The sequence below is a fragment of the Lagopus leucura genome, unplaced genomic scaffold (assembly GCF_019238085.1).
Source record: "Lagopus leucura isolate 7727_CA_CO unplaced genomic scaffold, USGS_WTPT01 Super-Scaffold_702, whole genome shotgun sequence".
NCBI classification, from domain to species: domain Eukaryota; kingdom Metazoa; phylum Chordata; class Aves; order Galliformes; family Phasianidae; genus Lagopus; species Lagopus leucura.
In genome coordinates this window covers 1,112,142-1,128,704 of record NW_024962254.1, presented here as the reverse complement: position 1 = coordinate 1,128,704, position 16,563 = coordinate 1,112,142, and the positions used below count along the sequence as shown (strand labels likewise).

Genomic DNA, 16,563 nt, shown 5'->3' with positions numbered 1-16,563 from the left:
CATTTCTACATTGCACAGCCTGCATGTGGACTGGTATAATGTGGGTGTTGGCACATTGCTGTTTATAAACATGCTCAGGACGATGGGGAATGGTTTTAAGTTGAAGGAGGGAAGATTTAGGTTGGATGTCAGGGGGAAGCTCTTCAGTAGGAGAGTGGTGAGGTGCTGGAACAGCTGCCCAGAGAGGCAGTGGAGTCTCCTTCTCTGGAGATATTCAAGACCCACCTGGGCACCTACTTGTGTGACCTGCTGTAGGGAACCTGCTTTGACAGGGGGGTTGGACTCGATGATCTCTGGAGGTCCCTTCCAACCCCTACGATTCTGTGATTCTGTTGTGGATGCCCCATCCATCCCTGGAGGTGTTCAAGGCCAGGTTGGATGGGGCCCTGGCCAGCCTGGTCTAGTATTAAATGTGGAGACTGGGGGTCCTTCCTGTGGCAGAGGGGTTGGAGCTTAATCCTTGAGGTCCCTTCCAGTCCAAGCCATTGTATGATTCTTCTGCAGATATTCCTGCTTTTAATGTGGAGGAACAAACGTTCTGCAGACTTTAATACTTTGTAGTGTGTTCCAGCACTGAAGGAATACCTTGAACTTCTGGCAGTGAGCAGTTCATCACTTCGGACTGCACAGTCCAGATAAGTTGTCTGAGGACAAAGTAAACAGTCACAATCCTGTAGAGCCAGCGTGGAGTGGCAGAGCTTTAAAGTCATCAGCACTGTTGCATGCAACCTGTACTCTGTACTTTGGGTTACAACAGTGGATGGGATCCACAGAAGCAGCAGAAATACCATCTACCACTTTCTACTGTTCTACTCTGACCTGACAGGGAAATGAAAGTTCTGTGCAGCTAACACTTAATATTTTGTTCTTTGCTGAGCCTCCCAGTGATGAGCTAAGTGCACTGGACCAGTGAGGCCAAGCAGCTGTCTGACTGACGTTTAGAGAAGAAAAACTGTTGACTGAGACAGAGACCAACATCAGCTTAGCTCTGGGATTAAATCATAGAACAGAATTACACAGGTTGGAAAAGACCTTAAAGATCATCAAGTCCAACAATCATTGTGGTTGAAGTAAAAAGGTTACATAAGGTACACGCAGGCCCTACCTGGGTTCTACTAATCACACTGCCTTACTGGCACCTTCATATACAGGAGTAGATATGCATTACTTATATATATGACTTAAAATATTCCAGTGCCCAGATTTATACAAAATTTATTTTGTTTTAAACTATAAGCTATGCCAGAATAATAGATGTACAGATGGACTTTGACTGCAGGCCTTCAAAAATGGTGTGGTAGTAGGGACTCTAATCTGATAGAATTTGGCTTCCTCTGAGTCTGTATCAGTGCTTTCTCTTTCCTTCTCACTTAACTTTTATACTCCTTGGAGTTTACTTCTGAGAGCTTTATCCCATGGGCCTTATGGGCTCAAAGGAGACATGCAGATGAATTCATGGTGTAAGGCTCATTTCCTTAAGAAATGAAGCTACAAACTGGGCTGAAGTACAACAGTGAAGGCAAACCCAGTGCGGAGAAACAAAACGTGTAAAGTATGGATCATCTTGAAGTAGGTAAAAGGGATAAACAGTAAAGCAAGAAAGCGATAGGTAGCAGCCTACCAACGTCTGCTTTAGAAGCAGTAAGTGGTTTTCAATTAAAGGTAATGTGCATTGGTTTGGTTCTGTTCTAGCAGCCCTTTGTGGTTGTTGTAAAGAAATGGATGAATGTAAGAATGGCTGAAAGATGGAGTGTCAGCAGGCTCAGCCTGGGGTGGGCTGTTTGCTGTACAGCTTCTTGCCAAGAGAAGTTTCCTTTAGTAAGCAGTGGTAAAGAGCTCTGAAAGACAACTCCACAGTTCAATGCCATTTTGCTGTATTTAGCAGGCATTTCTTCCTTCTATTGCTCTTAAATGAAAGAACAGAGGGTCCATATAGTTGATCATCAATGTCCATATAGTTAATTTTGTAATATAATCTGTATGAACCTTGGGAAATCCAGGAAAAACGTTATTGCAAGAAGTATGAAATGAAACTACTCAAACTCTTGCAAAAAAGATACCTGACAGCAGCAGCTGCTGGAGACTTGGTTCACAATTGCAGTGCAAATACCTCATCTGCTTCCCTTTGTTCACCATATTCAAAGCCTGAAAAAAAAATCCCTAAAACAGAGAGCAGAGGAGCCTGGAACTGGAATCTTTGTACAACTTGTTGACCATCTTGCCTCTCAGAACTACTTGATCTTACATCTGAAATGTGTTTTGATGTGTTGCTTACAAAAACGAAACATCCAGAAGAAGCTTCACACTGGAAGAGAGCTTGAAGGCTGGTACTACTGGTGTTCTTCAGCTACAAAGGATGTGTTTGCCCAGTTCAGCAGTCAGCTTTCCTGGTTTTAGTCCTTTTATTACCTTACTATATTGCAAATACATTTATTTCAAGAACAGCTGGTCAGGGTTGCATAACATCAAGGATGCATCAAATTCCATGTGATTCAGCCCTATGCATTGTATCTGTTTCTGTCTGTGCAAAAGACTATCTGGGATAAAGTACTTTTTTTTATACTTAAAATGAGCTTTTAGCTGTGTGACTACAGAACTTGCTGCATTATTATTGCTCTTCCCAATCAAGGTAAACATTCAATAGACTGCAGTGAGACAGGGTGGGGCAAAACCTTCCTGGAAGGAAGGGGAGGGTTACTTACCTGCACTTCACTATTAAAACACTGCTGGTCCTACAGGTTTGTACTTTTGCTGTGGGTCACCTCTAGAATACAGCTGTGTCAGTTCTTCCAGGGATCAGAAAACAAATCAACCTGTTTTCCTCTCGGAGGTTTGTATGTGGCTTGAAAGGGATTGCTGAGGTCGCTACAGAGGGAAATCTTCAGTTTTGTTTCTGCAGCTGCTGTCTACACGAAGAAATCCAATAAAATCAAACCCCAAAAGGTCTGGAATTTATCTAAACTTAAGTTTTATGTGCCACTGTAATTCAGGTCAGCAAATGGCACTTATGGCTAAAGTGACAAAGTTTCAGTGTTCTAACAGTCTTTTGCATTCATATGGCTTAACAGAAATGCTGGTAGATATTCTCTGATCTAGTGTTACAAAGGAAGGTTTTGAACACAAAGCTGTAAGTGAAATTTCAATACATGAAATCTGAAAATACAATTGAAAGGAGGTGTGGAAGTCGATGTCAATGCTTTTTCTGAAAGCCTCATTTCATTTGGAGGTGGCTGCAAGTTAACTTGTTTGAAAATACTTCTTTCAATGCAGTTCTACTATAATTCAGATTTTAATGTCTTCTGATGTCCAAGAAAGGATTTCCATACAAAAGCCACAAGTACTGTACCTGGAAAGACAAAATACAAAACCAGCATTTCTTTAAATGCATTTTGAGGATGACGTAGTTCTTCACAGTTTTTTCAGCTGCTGCTGAAAATAAGCATTATGTTAATCACAGAATTGTAGGGGTTGGAAGGGACCTCCAGAGATCATCGAGTCCAACCCCCCTGCCAAAGCAGGTTCCCTACAGCAGGTCGCACAGGTCGGCATCCAGGCAGGTCTTGAACATCTCCAGAGAAGGAGACTCCACCACCTCCCTGGGCAGCCTGTTCCAGTGCTCCGTCACCTCACTGTAAAGAAGTTCTTGTGCACATTTGTGCAGAACTTCCTATGCTGCAGTTTCTGGCTGTTTCCCCTTGTCCTGTCTCCACTCACCACTGAAAAGAGTCCGGCCTCGCCATTCTGCCCCCCACACCTTAGATATTTATAGACCTGGATCAGGTCTCCTCTCAGTCTTCTTTTCTCAAGGCTGAACAGACCCTTCACTCAGTCTTTCTCCATAGGAGAGATGCTCCAGGCCCCTCACCATCTTTGTGGCCGTCCACTGGACAAAGTAGTATCTGAGCATCCAACATAAAATAAGGGTTGCTGCAGAATGGAATTCTCAGCTGAAAGTGCTAAAGATAGTCAACAGTTTCTGCAAACACAAACTTGTTTGCAAAGAAAGCTTCAATCAGCCACACCAGCGATCCTGAGGAGCTGATAGAGCAGTGTTTCTTGGGATGATAAACCAAAGATGGAACAGTTTGACCAAGTGAAATCAAAGTGTACACGACCCCTTTCCAGGTCAATAAGGACAGACAAGGATATACAAATATACAAATGCCCCAATCTCAGCAGACAGGTGAAGGCTGAGTCAGTGGGCACTACGTGTGGACACAGGATAAGGTGAGTTGACTGGCTTGCTTTTTAAGGTCACAATGTAGGGTTTATTCTGAAGCTGAAAGCTGGTGAAAGTGAGAACTTCAGTTCTTCATAAGAAAGGCACCTAAGTGCAGAAAAGTAGACTGACTACTTTCTAGCTCTCTTGACAAAATATGTTCTGCTTCAGAAAGGATGGTTCTGAAGGAGAGTATTCCTCACCCACAGCTTCTATTTTATTTTTCTTAGAAATGCTGCCTGGTAACCTCCCACTGAGTGCAGGGTTGTTGTCTAGGCTGCGTTGGGTCAGCGTGGCTTTGTTCAGAAAAACTCCAAGGTTGTTTTAATGTTGCTGCACTCCTCCTGAAGGCTTTTTCAGTGTCCGAATCTCCCAAGCCACAACTGCCTGCCAATACTGAGAAGATTTAATCTGTCATCTTTGTGACTACTCCTCAAACAATTGTTGACAGCTATTAATCAGCTCTTCACTTCATCTTAGTCAGACTAAGTAAGACCAGTTTCCTCAGCATCCCCTTGGTGACCAGCTACTCCAGGCCCTTCGTTGTTTTCCTTGTCTTTCATGGAATCTATTCTGAATTAGGGGATTTCAGCTCAGACATGTTCTACATTTCATAGAATCATAGAATCACCAAGGTTGGAAAAGACCTAAAAGCTCATCCAGTCCAACCGTTCACCCATTCCCAACAGCTCCCACTGAACCACGTCCCTCAACACAACATCCAGTCTTTCCTTGAACACCCCCAGGCTCGGTGACTCCACCACCTCCCTGGGCATCCATTCCAGTGCCTGACCACCCTTTCTGAAAAGTAATACTTCCTCATGTCCAGCCTGAATCTCCCCTGCCGTAGCTTGAAGCCATTCCCTCTGGTCCTATCACTGATGACACGAGAGCAGAGGCCGACCCCCAGCTCACTACAACCTCCCTTCAGGAAGTTATAGAGAGCAATGAGGTCTCCTCTGAGCCTCCTCTTCTCCAGGCTGAACATTCCCAGCTCCTTCAGCCTCTCCTCATCAGTTCCAGACCCCTCACCAGCTTTGTTGCCCTCCTTTGAACATGTTCCAGGGCCTCAATTTGAATAGAAGGAGGTAGCAATATCCCACTTCTCCAAATCGTGTAGTTTGTGTTACCTGCAGATAGAATAAACATTTGTGCCCTTGATAAATCTGTGCTGTATCTTAGTTCCAGCAAAGTCATATTTCAGTTGAGCTTTGACCTTCCTGATTCTGTTCCAAAGTTTGTGTATGCTTCATTTGCTGCCTATCCCTGTTTCTATACCTTATCTGCTCTCCTTTGCTTATGGTGAGACTTCTTGTCAACAGGGAAAGGCTTTTCATCAAAATGTTCAGGCTGTCTGATGGATTTTTCCTGCAAGTCAGAATGTTACTAAGCTCTCAGTAAGCTTTTTGGAAAAAAAAAAAACACCTTTTCATGGAACTTCTTCCTTTGTGGCAGCTTCCCAGGGAATTCTACCTCGCAATTCCCTATCTAAGCACAATTTGGTTCTGAAGTCCAAACTGCTCTGCTGTTTACCTTTCCAGTCTTCTGAACCCTGAACTCTTGCGAGGACTTCAGCCCACACTGCCACATTCACCACCAGCTCTTCTCAATTTGTGAGCAAAAATCACTCACTGACCCATGTGTTTTTGAATTAAAACTTCAAATGAGTTTTCTAGGCACCTCCTGGATTGCACTCACTCAAATGCATGAGTTTTGCTCTCTCAGGTGATGCCTCCATAGCTGAAAACTTCTGGGAGTACAGGAATCAGGGAGGAGACTTCTGCTACTTGTTTGCTGAAAGCCTCCTTTGCTACCTATGCTTGTCCAGATGGTCTACAACAGTCCTCCACCAAGATATCCCAATCTTGCTTGCCCTCCAGTCTAGATCCAGCAGCTCTCAGACAGGCACATCCCTGGTGTTGCACTGAAGTTCTTTTCCTGTGGTCAAGGAACTTGTTAGCACAGAGCACAGTTCCCTCCTTCCTTTCCCTGCCCCATGAATCACACAATTACCAAGGTTGGAAAAGACCTCCAAGATCATTCTGTCCATCTGTCCCCACACCACCAATATTTCCCCACTAAACCATGGCCCTCAGTACAGCATCTGAACATTTCTGGAATACACTGAAACGTGCTCCAGCTGTGCTACCCCACCGAGTCACTGGTGTCCCTGAGTGCTAAAAGTATCACTGCAAATGGACTTGAAATTCTTGTTTTCTCACTTAAATTTCACGTGTAAGTGTCCTGAACCTGCTGGAAGCTCAAATATCCTCTCAGCAGAAAGATGAAAATTTTACCTGTACCTTTGCTTACCTCTTCCATTTACATCTACTCCAGTGTGACTTTCGTGGCATTTATTTTCTAATCTGATGTTGAAGAAATCATTTTCTTTTAAAGAACAGCAGTAATCTTTCGGGTAAAACCAATCCAAATGAGGATCAGTGACCATTTCTCTTACAGTGTTAGAAATCTAGCAGGGCAGAGCCTTATTTCATTGCTCTCATGCCCAATATCTTGCTACCAGCTCTTCCTGCCATCTCCCTGATACTGAAAGAGAAGCATTAACTCAGTCACAACCATCATTAATGCTGCAATCATGCCTGGACAACTGGCATGAACTACACTGGCAGTGAAACAGCAACTGCTTTTGTTCCACCAGAGCTTTTACATTCATGGTACCTATTCAAGTTGTAAATATTTTGCTGACATCTATATTCACTACAACTGTTGGCTGCTTTAATGCTACTGAAGAATCACCTTCACTGAAACTTCAGTGAAAACGCCTTGAAAAATGAGTTCTTAATTCATAACTCTAAGATAATATGCACTGAAGACTCTTATGACACCAGTTGATTTGCTTATCCTACTAGAAAACTTCAATTTCCTGCTCTTCTTGTGAAGGTGATAATCTTCCTCTTGTTCCAAGTTTACTTTCTATGAAAAGTTCAGAACTGGCTTGCTGGTAGCTCTGGGTATCCATCAGACACTGACTGGTCTCTCTGGTCATCACTGCATTTGCTACACTCATAAATGAGATGCTATACTTGGCACAGGCAGTTGGAAGTTCCATGGCACACTACTCTGTGTTTCTGCACGTGCTGATTATTGAGGCACATCACAAAACCCCCCAGCAGTGTCCTAACGGAATTTTCTGAGCAACAAAATAATTCCACCATCTAAGATGCCGATACTGAGAAAAGTGAGACCTCAGATGAGCAGATAATGATGGCTCTGGGGGTGTCTAGGAAGTCTGGGATTATCCACAGACATGTGGACTCTGAAAGCAGTCCTTGCAACTACATATAAAATATTCCTTCTCTCATCATTATCTTCTTGAGCGATTTGTAGTAGAAATCCTTTCAATAAGAATTTTCTTGTCCTAACAGGTACCTTCCTAATCACCTTATCATTTAGCCCAGTTCTGGAAGAATTATTTATATTATTTACTTATTTTCAATAAGTGCCAGTAAAATGTTATTTCAAGTTAGGTGAAATGCCTCACATCTCACATTTCATGCTAGAGTTATAGATTTGCACTCAAGTATTAATTCAGTTTTGAAAAAGATCTATACGCTTCCACCTCAGGCACCTTGACATTCTTGGTTTGTAAAATAAGGCCTATGTACCCATGAATATCCATGTTTTATACCTGATCTGGTGGTTGGTAACCCTGCACGTAGCAGGGGGATTGAAACTAGATGATCATTGTGGTTCTTTTCAACCCAGGCTATTCCATGATTCTATGATATGACTGCTGAGAGACTGCCGTGCTCTTCAGATAATCCACAGGCCTGACAACTGCACCAAACTCTTCTACTGCAGTAGTGACACTTCACAACAAGTGCTTTGTCCCCCATCCTTACAGCTACTTGGTCTGGAGTTCCTTCTCCTGATAAACTGGAGACAGTATCTGACATTTTCTGTATGTGTTCTCTGCGTGTTGCTAATGTTAAGCTGCTCTCGTGCATCTTCTGCCAGGAACCAGGTGGTGCTCACCAGCTTTGCCTAGGACATTCCCTTAGCTGTATTAACTAGAACAGCTGTTGTCAAGCTTATTCTGTTGTGCAGTTATCCTGTTTGGATGTGTAATTTTTAAAAACTTTAAAAAAACCCCGCATTTTAGTTAAGACTTCATTCAAATATTCTTTCTCCATTTTTGAAAGTCACCTCAAAATAACTTTTTTCCCCCTCTCTGTGCATGTTATTTGTTACAACTGAAGCCTTTTGCAATGTTCTCTGTCCATGTTTTACTACTCACCTTGTTTTCAGTACCACAATAGCCCCTTCTAATAGGATCAACAGTCACAAAAGGACTTGGGATTGGCTGAATGCCTCTTTATATACTCTCTAAGCTCAAGATTTGGAGGGAGAAACTGTAAACAATCAACAGCATGAAGCATTTTCATCTGCACCAGATGAATCAGAATGTAAGTTAGCAAAGCTCCAGTGACTCGTGGGTATTCCTTATTCTTGAACTAAGAACAGAGTGTTTCTAACAGTGACTGGGAGAAAGACAAAGTGGGAAATGTAAAGCTTTGACAGGATGGAGATGAAAAAGATTTGACATTTGATGATGATAATTGAGATAGCATATTGCCCTAATATGATTTATCTTTAATTTAATCATCCTCTTGCGTACAAAGTAAGACAAAAACTGAATGCTAAGCAGTTTGTCTGTCTTGAGCTTTTTCAGGCTAAGAATTACTTTCAGGTTGCCTCTTCTCCTTTTTAGTACTCTTTTCAATCACATACTGAGTAACACTTTCTTAAATACATGAAGTATTATGAACTTACCTAAGCATGGGGCTATCCAATATACCAGTGAATAAGTAAGAAATCTGTCATAGAAACAATGTGGATGTAATGAAAAAGCCAACGCTGGGTTAAATATTGCTCCTGTAAGATTTCCACCTGAAACGAAACAGGAACAACATGAAGTCAAACAATCTTTCTTAATGTTCATTCTAAATGAAATACAGAAACACATGTGCACAACACTACAAGAAATGCATACCTTGCAGTGAAATACATTAGCAGAAACCATCTGAGCAGATGAACTCTTCTGCAGTTTTTTACTGTATTTGTTTAACCGATGCAGGAAGTGAAGCATCTTTCCTTCTCTGTCTTCAGATGTAAATGAAGTTGCCTCTGTTTTCTTACTAACTGCCCCACATCTGTATTATCAATCCTACACAGCAGTCACTGTGTCTATGTACATCGTGGTTTCTATTTAGTTTCTTTAACCTTATTCTTGATTGTCCTAGGCCAATTAACCAGTGTGAGCTTTCACACTGCTCCGTGTACAAACACTGTGTTGCTGTAATCCTCATCTGTCAGGAAAGTTTCACTAAGCTCTTTGCTGTTCTCTTTCTCCACGCGCTCCCCAGTGTTTCTCTGGCCTTTATTACAGTACAGAAAGGTTTTAGGATGAAATCTAGAACTGAAAACATCACTTGAACATTTGTCACTTGAAAATGTCAATGCGTGTTACTTCAACCTCAGGACATGAGATGCAGATGCACCTCAGCAATTTCAGACCATTCTGCCTTCATTGTAATACTGCCTGTAAATTAAGAACAGAACTCAAAAAGGGGGGGTTTGTCTTTCAGTCATGAAATATTTTCTCCAAGTAAATACCCAGATATTAGGTTAGATATTAGGAGGAAGTTTTTCCCCCAGAGGGTGGTGAGGCACTGGAACAGGTTGCCCAAGGAGGTTGTGGATGCCCCATCCCTGCAGGCATTCAAGGCCAGGCTGGATGTGGCTCTGGGCAGCCTGGGCTGGTGGCTGGTGACCCTGCACATAGCAGGGGGTTGGAACTGGATGAGCGCTGTGCTCCTTTGCAACCCAGGCCATTCTGTGATTCTATGTCCTTTACCAATCTGTGTGTGGCCTGCATCCTTAGCTTCTGAGTCATTCTTTTATATTCAAAGGCATCATCTTCTCTTTCTCCTATTTAGTAAAAAAAAAACAAACCTTCCTATTTGCAGCATCAGAGGGTTTGTTTTGGTCTGATGTGTACTGTGTTGAAAACTACGTCAGTGCAAGACAAAATGTAAAAAAATAACAAAAAGCAATCCAAATATTTTGAACTGAGAATAGAAATCTAAAGGGAGAGTTGGCAGTTTTCAAAATACTTACTGTAGAATCTGATGTTATTTGTTGGATTAAGTTGCATGATATGCTTAAAGTAACTTACACGTGTACCCAGTGACATACAAACACTTATTTCCACCAATTTAACTCAGTCCCTTGTGAAAAAAAAAAGACATTTTCATGTTCTGAAGCCCTTCATGTTTATCATTTAGATGGGTATAAGCCATAAGAATATGGCTATGCTTTAACACTTCATCCAAATCAAAGCTGACATAGAGGCAGAGATATTCCTTCTTACAGTCCCTTTTCAGACAGCAGTCATCCACACAGCTTTTAGACCCACAGTAGAAGATAAATCATGCATGGAAATGTGATACAATACGCATGAGATGCATTTTGTAACATTTCTTATTCATGCCTGACTGCAGTGTACACGTCCTCAGGGCACAATCAGTATAAAAAGAAACCATGAGCATGGAGGTTTTTTTCCCCTAAGTTTAATTCACCTTTCAGAGGTCCCAACTAAACCACTGCATCTTTCCAACAGAAGTTATGAGGAGAGGCTGAAGGAGCTGGGAATGTTCAGCCTGGAGAAGAGGAGGCTCAGGGGAGACCTCATTGCTCTCTATAACTTCCTGAAGGGAGGTTGTAGTGAGCTGGGGGTCGGCCTCTTCTCTCGTGTCATCAGTGATAGGAGCAGAGGGAATGGTTTCAAGCTACGGCAGGGGAGATTCAGGCTGGACACGAGGAAGTATTACTTTTCAGAAAGGGTGGTCAGGCACTGGAATGGATGCCCAGGGAGGTGGTGGAGTCACCAAGCCTGGGGGTGTTCAAGGAAAGACTGGATGTTGTGTTGAGGGACATGGTTTAGTAGGAGCTATTGGGAATAGGTGAACGGTTGGACTGGGTGATCTTTTAGGTCTTTTCCAACCTTGGTGATTCTATGATTCTATGATTCTAAGTCTTGGTGGATCATCATTCATACAATATTCTAAATTAACTGATGCTTTTTGTAGGGAAAATGATGTTGGAACCAGGTTGCCTAAATCAGCGCTGGCTGCCTAACCTTTTGGTGCTGAGTGAGCAAGAAAGAGCCATTTCTCTTAAAGAAGTACTCCACTTCTTTATGCACAGTTAATGGAGAGGCACAGATTTCCTAACAATCCAGCCCAGCTAAGAATTTGTCCTTCAAAGCATGGGTACCAGAGGCTGGCCTGCTGCAGGCCTCGTTTTCTAGGTGCTCATTCATTCAAAGCACTGCTCCTCCAACTGGGGAAAGGAAATATTTCCTTAGCAGAGCTGGGGAATCAATCTGGGGTGAACACAATCATCCTGTGGAGTCAGCAGCTGTCGATGCAAAGCATGAAGCCCCATATTTGGCACAGAAATACATAGAAATGGTGTGCTATTTCTAACCTGGAAAAGGGAAAAAGCAGCACCTGCAAGCTGTAATGAAGCACAGCATACTTAGCACATCATGCAGGAGAGAGGAGGTGGACAGATGGTGGCTGGGGCCACGCAGAGCTGCACACTGACACTGAATGCACCACGCAGGTTGTGGATGTCTCCCAGGTGCTATCGCTGCTGCTTGGTGTGCCATCAGCAGCCTTCTGAAGTGCAGGACAGCAGGTGCCCAGGGGAATCTATGTGTGTATGTGAGCAGAGGGAAAGGGGCTGGAGGAACGGTCTGAGAACCTGTCAGGAGCCCTGTGTGTACCTGGCCAACCTTCCACTGAAAAGGTCTGCTACAGTGCAAGCTTCTCACTTCATCATAGAAATACACACGAGCGGGCTCCCACGCTGCCTGCAATACCTCAGCAGTAGGAACACTGGGGTTTAAGCCCTCCATTGCTTCAAGAGGCTTCAACTCACAGTTTGGGAGAGCACAGCAGGGGGAGGATGCCACCTATCAGTTCCCCTTTGAACCTGAGTGCATGGCAAAGAACACAAACCCTGGGAAGCCTGGAGCAGTGAACAAGAACTGTTTTCTTTACAGCAGCCTTCATAGATTTTAAAATAGTGGGAAGGAAAACATCCAGGGCACAGCAGATCTGGTATTTCCTAGAAATCAATCTCTGCAGATGGACTGCACTGGATAATCAGCCTTCTGCAAGAAACAAGAGAGGAAGCCAGCCTGTCCCACAACACTGGGCATGAAGACTTTGTATGAGCTAGCTAAGAGAAAGCTGTGTGGCACGTATTATTTTACAAGAATATTTGCTCAGCAGCAAAGGAATGTTAAGAATCAGGAATCCAGCTTTCTGTGCCTGGAGAAGAGGTAGCAAAACCCTTGGCTCCACTTTCACCTACCATTTCAGGACTGTTCTTAGTGTGATAACACGCAGTTACACTTTGCTTCTACATTCAAATACTAAGTTTAGAAAGTAGTTCAAGTTGCTAATTAATGAAATTCTCCACAGGGTTTTAATCTTTCAGATATTACCTCACTTGAGCTAAGCATAATGAGCAAGGCTTCCTTTTTTTTTTTTTTCCCCCCTCATGATTACATCTGAAAATTTGAGTGTGCTTTTTATCTTATTGTATTGGTTCAACCTTTGGGCAAAGAAGTCAGCAACACTGCAGACATCTGTAGGTAAGGCAGTGATCTCCTCTCGTAGATGGCTCACTTTCTAGGTGACTTGGGGGTCCTGCTGGATGGACACGAGCCAGCAGTGCGTGCCTGCAGCCTAAAAGCCATCAGTTCCCTGGGCTGCATCAACAGAGGGCCATGAAGATGCTCAAAGGGCTGGAGCACCTGTCCTATGAAGAAAGACTGAAAGAGCAGAGGGGGTTCAGCCTGCAGAAGAAAAGGCAAGAGAGACTTTATTGCAGCCCGCCAATGCTAGAAGGGAGCCTATTAGCAGGAGGTGGACTCATTTTTTACATGGTCTGATAGTGACAGGACAAAGGGGGAATGGCTTTAAGCTAAAAGTGGAGAAATTAGGTTAGATTTAAGGTGGGAATTCTTTACTCAGAGGGCAGTGAGGCCCTGGCACTGCTGCCCAGAGAGCTGTGGGTGCCCCATCTCTGGAGGTGCCAAAGGCCAGGCTGGATGGGTCCTGGGCAGTCTGAACTTCTGGGGGCAAGCAGCCCATGGCAAGAGGTGAAACTGTGTGGGCTTTGAAGTCTCCTCCAACCCAACGATTCTGTGATTCTATGACTTCCTCTGTGGAGGCTGTAGCCAAAGATGGCATGAGGAACTCCATAACCACCTCTGTCTCATCCCCCCATGCCCCAAAGCACAGCATCTCCTTCCCTGAATCTCCCTGTAATGCAGTCCCAAGTGACCAGTGACACAATTCTGACACCTCACTGGGGAGAACACAAAGAATCCCACTGACTTCACAGGAGTTCCTTGCCCTGATCTGCAGTGCAAGGGACAATCCCAGCTCTGGGAGGTGACGCAGAGGCAAAAGTAAGGACAGGGACACAGAGAGCATTGCAAGGACATGAGATTTGTAGGTGCTGTGATACTACAGGCAACAAACTTTTTTTTTTTTTTTGCAACTTTGAATTGTGCACACATTCTACAAATAACCATTCCTGCTTCTAATATTTTTTAACAGTTAACCACTGCACTGATATGAATTATGCATTATTTTAATGCAGAACCTCTCTTCTGCAGGCCTGCACGCTCAGCATCTTTCCCTGATCCAGACTGCTGCTGTCCTGCAATGCCTCTTCAAAATCTGAGCAGTGTGGTACACATGGAATCCTCAGACTGTATAATGTCAAGTTATGAAACAAACCTTCACTGAAATATTTTAAGAAGGGTTAAGAGCTTCACAGAGCACTTGCAGATTACATGTTTTGCACGCACAACTCATTTCATCCTTAACACACACCACAGGAGCTAACCAAACTTTAAATATAAACTCCAAATGAATTCAGAATTTCTAGGACCATTTCATAGAATCACAGTTTGAGCTGGAAGAGATCAGTAAAGGTTATCTAGTCCAACTCCCCTGCAGTGGTCAGGAGGGACAAGTACAGCTCAAAGCCCTTTCCAGCCTGACCTTGAATGTCTCCAAGAAGGGGGCATAAGCCACCTCTCTGGGTAACCTGTGCCAGTGCTTCACAACTCCTATCATAACAAAACCTTTTCCTCATATCCAATCTAAATATCCCCTCTTTTAGTTTGAAGTCATTTCCCTTTGCCTTATCACCACAGACCTGCTCTGTCCCCTTCTTTCTTACAACCCCCCCTTCATATCAGGTCACCTCCCAGCCTCCTCTTCTCCTGGCTGCACAGCCCCAGCTCTCTTAGCCTGTCCTCATCATTTTCGTGGCCCTTCTCTGGATGCTCTCCAACAGCTCCATGTGTCTCCTGTACTGAGGACTCCACATTTGGATGCAGTATTCCACGTGGGGCCACATCAGTGCAGAGTACAGGGGCAGGATCACCCCCTCACCCTCTGGCCACAATGCTTTGGATACTGGCTGGCTTTCTGGGCTGTGAGGACACAGTACTGGCTCATGTCCAGTTGCCACCCACCAGCACCCCTAAGTCCATTTCCATGATGTTTCTTTTTTCCTAATTGAAGAAAACAAATTTCACGTCTTGCTTTCCTGCTTTAATAGGAGAGTTGGACTAAATGATCTTCAACCCCTTTGATCCTGTGATATTTAAATTTCCTGACTGCAATAACAGTGAAAAAAGGACTAACCTGCAAACACCAGCATGGTGATGAGGAGAGCAACCGCGTGGACTCTGTAGCTGGGCTTAATGTTTTCCACTTGCAGGATGGTCAGCTGGAAAACGACAGAGAACAGCAGCTCTATGCAGAACGCCTGCACCTCTGTCGTCTGCATGGGGTTGCCACAACCCTGAGTGAGCACTCCCGAATGGGATTCCGCCATCTCCAGCCTCCAGATTAAGTGCATAAAGACCCTGGCCAACACAGCAGCGACGAACTGCGCTCCGATCTTCAGTCCCTTCGCCCTGACTGAGGTCCGTCCGCCCCACAGGGGCTGCAGGGTGCCACAAGGGTTGCACGTGCTGCCGGGCAGCGTCAAGCCGTGCAGGACGGTGAAGCCGTAGGTGAGGGTGAGGGCGGTGTGAGGCCTGGGCTCCGTGTTACCCAGCAGGCTGAGCTCGTTGGTGCAGGCGCACACCTGGAAGGTGCTCAGCAGCTCCAGGAGCAATGAGCAAAGATCTGGGTGTTTGTACAGGCGGCGAAGAGCCAAACTCCGGCACAGCCCCACGGCCGCCACGATGGCCACCATCAGCCCCAGCGACGTCCAGATGCCGCCCGCAGCCATGGCCACAGTCCCACTCGCTGAGTGACTGGAAAAAGGAGTTCGCTGCGCTCCAGCCTTACTGCCTGCAGGGAGAAAGGAAGAAAGAGGGAGGGAAAATAGCAACACTTGGCCTTACAAGGTAGGAGGCGGCTTCTTTCCCCACCTGCTTGCAGCTGCGAGGTCTCTGCCCTCAGCTCGGCTCAGCCTGAGGCGGGAGCGGGCACGGGGATCCCCGTCCCACAGCGGCGTGGGAAGGAGGACCGCTCTCCCCTCAGGAACGTCTCTCCCTTCAGTCTGCGGGGGAAGAGGGGTGCCCTCTCTGAGGCGAGGACAGCCTCACAAGAGAAAGCCCCCCCGCGAGAAAAGAAGCCACAAGCCAATTCCTCTCGCAGCCGTATATAAATCAGAGAATAACCGCGCAGCAGGGCTGGAAACACCCCACTCCGCGCTCACCGCCGCCCGCCCTCCTCTCAGCGGGGCGGCCGCGGCCCCCGGCGGTTTTGCGCATGCGCAAAGTCAGCTCCGGTGCTTGTGGTGGGGGGGGCGCGCGCAGGGTGCTTTCCCGCCCTTTGGCGCAGCGGTGAGAACGGTGGCAGCGCTGGGGCTTTACGCCTCTGCGCCCGCCTCTCCCTCTTGCACAACTTCGGGCGTTGCTCTGCCGGGAGCGTGTAATAGTGGAATAAAGCAGCGAGTTGGCGTCCACGGGGTGAAGGAGGGGGGGGGGTTGTGTGAGGGGAAGCTGACAGGGTGTTGAGGACCGAGCCCAAGAGAAGGCTTTGAGAAGTGTTTCCCTGAGGGCAGCGAGGTGCAGGTGTGGTTGGACCCGCCGCCTCCGTGCTGCCTGTGGGGGAAGACGGTCCTGACAGGGTGCCGGGAGGAGGCCAGGGGCAATCCTCCATGGAAATAACGCTAAAAATAGCTGTTGTCCTCATGCTCCAGATCTTTTTATCAGGGAGGCCCCGAAGGATCTCAGGTGGCCTGGAGAAGTTGAGATTTCCTCCTTTAGG

The 16,563-nt window shown here is 45.3% G+C and overlaps 1 protein-coding gene across 1 annotated transcript; it reads right to left on the bottom strand.

Moving 5' to 3' along the window:
* Positions 1-1,406: 1,406 nt before the first annotated feature.
* Positions 1,407-16,043, bottom strand: AQP11 (aquaporin 11). Its single transcript, XM_042862592.1, has 4 exons — positions 15,720-16,043; positions 14,983-15,639; positions 9,014-9,130; positions 1,407-3,346 (listed from the first exon to the last, which is right to left on the bottom strand). Exons 2-4 carry the CDS (start codon positions 15,575-15,577, stop codon positions 3,276-3,278), a joined length of 783 nt encoding a protein of 260 aa, XP_042718526.1. The 5' UTR covers positions 15,578-15,639; positions 15,720-16,043; the 3' UTR covers positions 1,407-3,275.
* Positions 16,044-16,563: the final 520 nt, after the last annotated feature.

Bases quoted from the DNA above. Each gene is read 5' to 3' on its own strand.
- AQP11 (XM_042862592.1), bottom strand. From the start codon at position 15,577: ATGGCTGCGGGCGGCATCTGGACGTCGCTGGGGCTGATGGTGGCCATC. The intron at 9,131-14,982 runs GTTAGTCCTTTT...GTTTCGTTTCAG, and splicing joins CACCATGCTGGTGTTTGCAG to GTGGAAATCTTACAGGAGCA. The intron at 3,347-9,013 runs GTAAGTTCATAA...TTGTCTTTCCAG, and splicing joins TTGGATAGCCCCATGCTTAG to GTACAGTACTTGTGGCTTTT.